The following is a 2,165-nucleotide window of genomic DNA, read 5'->3' as shown; positions in this document are numbered from 1 at the left end:
ACTCCACAAACATGTTGAGTTTGATTTCCTTATCAAGGGCCAGTTTCTTCGAGTGCCCTTGGTCAAACACATGGAACTGGAGAACATTTCATCGGTAAGTCCGAGCACTGCTTCTATTTGATTTAACGCATTACAAAATATTATATTATGAGTGAATCCTTATGGAATTAGTTTAAATTGTTTTCAACATTCAGGAGTCTTAGAAAACATTTTAAAATTGTATTTACTTATTGATTGATTGATTGATTGATTGATTGTATGGTGTGGTATGTGTAGCTGCCATAGCCTCTGTGTGAAGGTAAGGAGATAATTGGTGAGAATCAGTTCTCTTCTGTGGGTCTCAGGGATTGAACTCAGGACCTCAGGCTTCCTCGCAAGCGCCTTTGACCACTCACCAGAAACTTGAATTTATGTTTCTATATAGTCACCTTGTAGAGCTCCTCTAAGAGTATTTTATTCAAGAAAATGCAAAGGAGTGATAGATATAGTCTTTAAGTCTGTGAAAGCATGAGTAAGAAAAGGAATAAGTATATGTCTACTGCTAAACAGGAGTACAGCATAATTGCACATCTTAGAAAATGTGGGTTAGATTACCGTGATTGTGATACCTCCCCTGTAATTTTTTAGTTTTCCTTGATGCTTTTTTAATTAAGAATATCAGAGGCTGTAGAGATGGATAAGCAGTTCTAAGAACACTGACTGCTCTTCCCAAGGTCCTGAGTTCAATTCTCAGCAACCACATGGTGGCTCACAACCATCTGTAATGGGATCTGATGCCCTCTTCTGGTGTGTCTGAAGATAGCGACAGTGTACTCATATAAATAAATCATTTTTTAAAAAAAGAATATAATTAGGAGCTAGACAGATGGCACAGTGGTTAAGAGCACTGTCTGCTCTTTGAGAGGTTCTAGGCTCAGTTCCCAGCACCCATGTTGTGACTGACAGTTGTTAGTAACAGTCCCAGGAGATCTGACTCTCTCTGGGCCTTCTTGATACTGTATATACACGGTAGACATACAGGCAGACAAAACACCCATACACACAAAATAAATAAAACCTAAACCAAGAAGAGGCAGAACTAGGCAGGTCTCTGTAAGCTCATTGCCAGCCTGGTCTATGTTATGAGTTCTGGGCCAACCTGGTTATATAGCAAGACCCTGTCAAGAGGGGTTGGGGGAGAGATTTGGAGCCATCAAGATGGCTCACTGAGTAAAGTCGCTGGCTACAAAGCCTGATGTTGACCTGAGTTCCTCTCTAGGATCCGCATGGTAGAAGGAGAGAACCAACTCCTACAATGTTATCCTCTGACCTCCACTGTGGAATGCATGGATGCGTGTAAACACACAAAATAGATTAATGTAATAAAATTGTTTAAAATATAATTTGTAACTGTCTATAAAATCTTGTGATTTTAAAATATTATAGAATATAAGAGCATACTTAACATTTTAGCCAGTCTTTGAGGGGGAGGGGGCACGTGGGTATAGGGGGTGTGGGGGGGTGTCAAGACAGGCCATTCTGTAACTTGCACTGTGGACCAAGCCAGTCTTGAACTCAGAAATCAGCCTGCCTCTGCCTCCCAAGTACTAAGATTAAGGGGCATACCACCACACCAAGCTGAAATCTTAACTTTTAAATGGCTCCCATATTTTCTGTCTTCAAGGTAATATTTTAAAACTGTCCCTGACTTATTTTCTACTCTCTCTGTGACTAGGAAGAGGTTGTGGAACTAGAATATGTGGAAAAGTACACCGCACCCCAGCCAGAGCAGTGCATGTTCCATGATGACTGGATCAGCTCAATTAAAGGGGCAGAAGAATGGATCCTGTCTGGCTCTTATGATAAGACTTCTCGGATCTGGTCCTTGGAAGGAAAGTCAATAATGACAATTGTGGGACATACAGATGTTGTGAAAGATGTGGCTTGGGTGAAAATAGACAGTTTGTCCTGCTTACTACTGACGGCCTCGATGGACCAGACTGTTCTCTTATGGGAGTGGAATGTAGAGAAGAACAAAGTGAAAGCTCTGCACTGCTGCCGAGGGCATGCTGGGAGTGTGGACACCATCGCAGTCGATAGCTCGGGAGCCAAGGTAAGCAGCCACTGTGCTGTCACTGTTGTGATATCTGTATTCATTCTGGTGCTATCTAACTTGCTTAACACTC

The 2,165-nt window shown here is 41.8% G+C and overlaps 1 protein-coding gene across 1 annotated transcript in view; it reads left to right on the top strand.

The window, feature by feature from the left end:
• Position 1: 1 nt before the first annotated feature.
• The window catches only part of Wdr12 (WD repeat domain 12), a gene marked incomplete at its 5' end in the record, with an annotated part of 12,168 nt that continues 10,004 nt past the window's right edge, over positions 2–2,165 (top strand). The window contains 2 exons of the mRNA XM_021163819.2: positions 2–94; positions 1,715–2,092. Coding sequence (XP_021019478.2) covers positions 2–94; positions 1,715–2,092 — 471 coding nt within the window. The remainder of the gene's footprint in view (positions 95–1,714; positions 2,093–2,165) is intronic.

The sequence above is a fragment of the Mus caroli genome, chromosome 1, assembly GCF_900094665.2.
Source record: "Mus caroli chromosome 1, CAROLI_EIJ_v1.1, whole genome shotgun sequence".
Lineage (NCBI taxonomy): Eukaryota > Metazoa > Chordata > Mammalia > Rodentia > Muridae > Mus > Mus caroli.
Note: the sequence above shows the minus strand (reverse complement) of the source record. Positions and strands in the feature narration are given on the sequence as shown.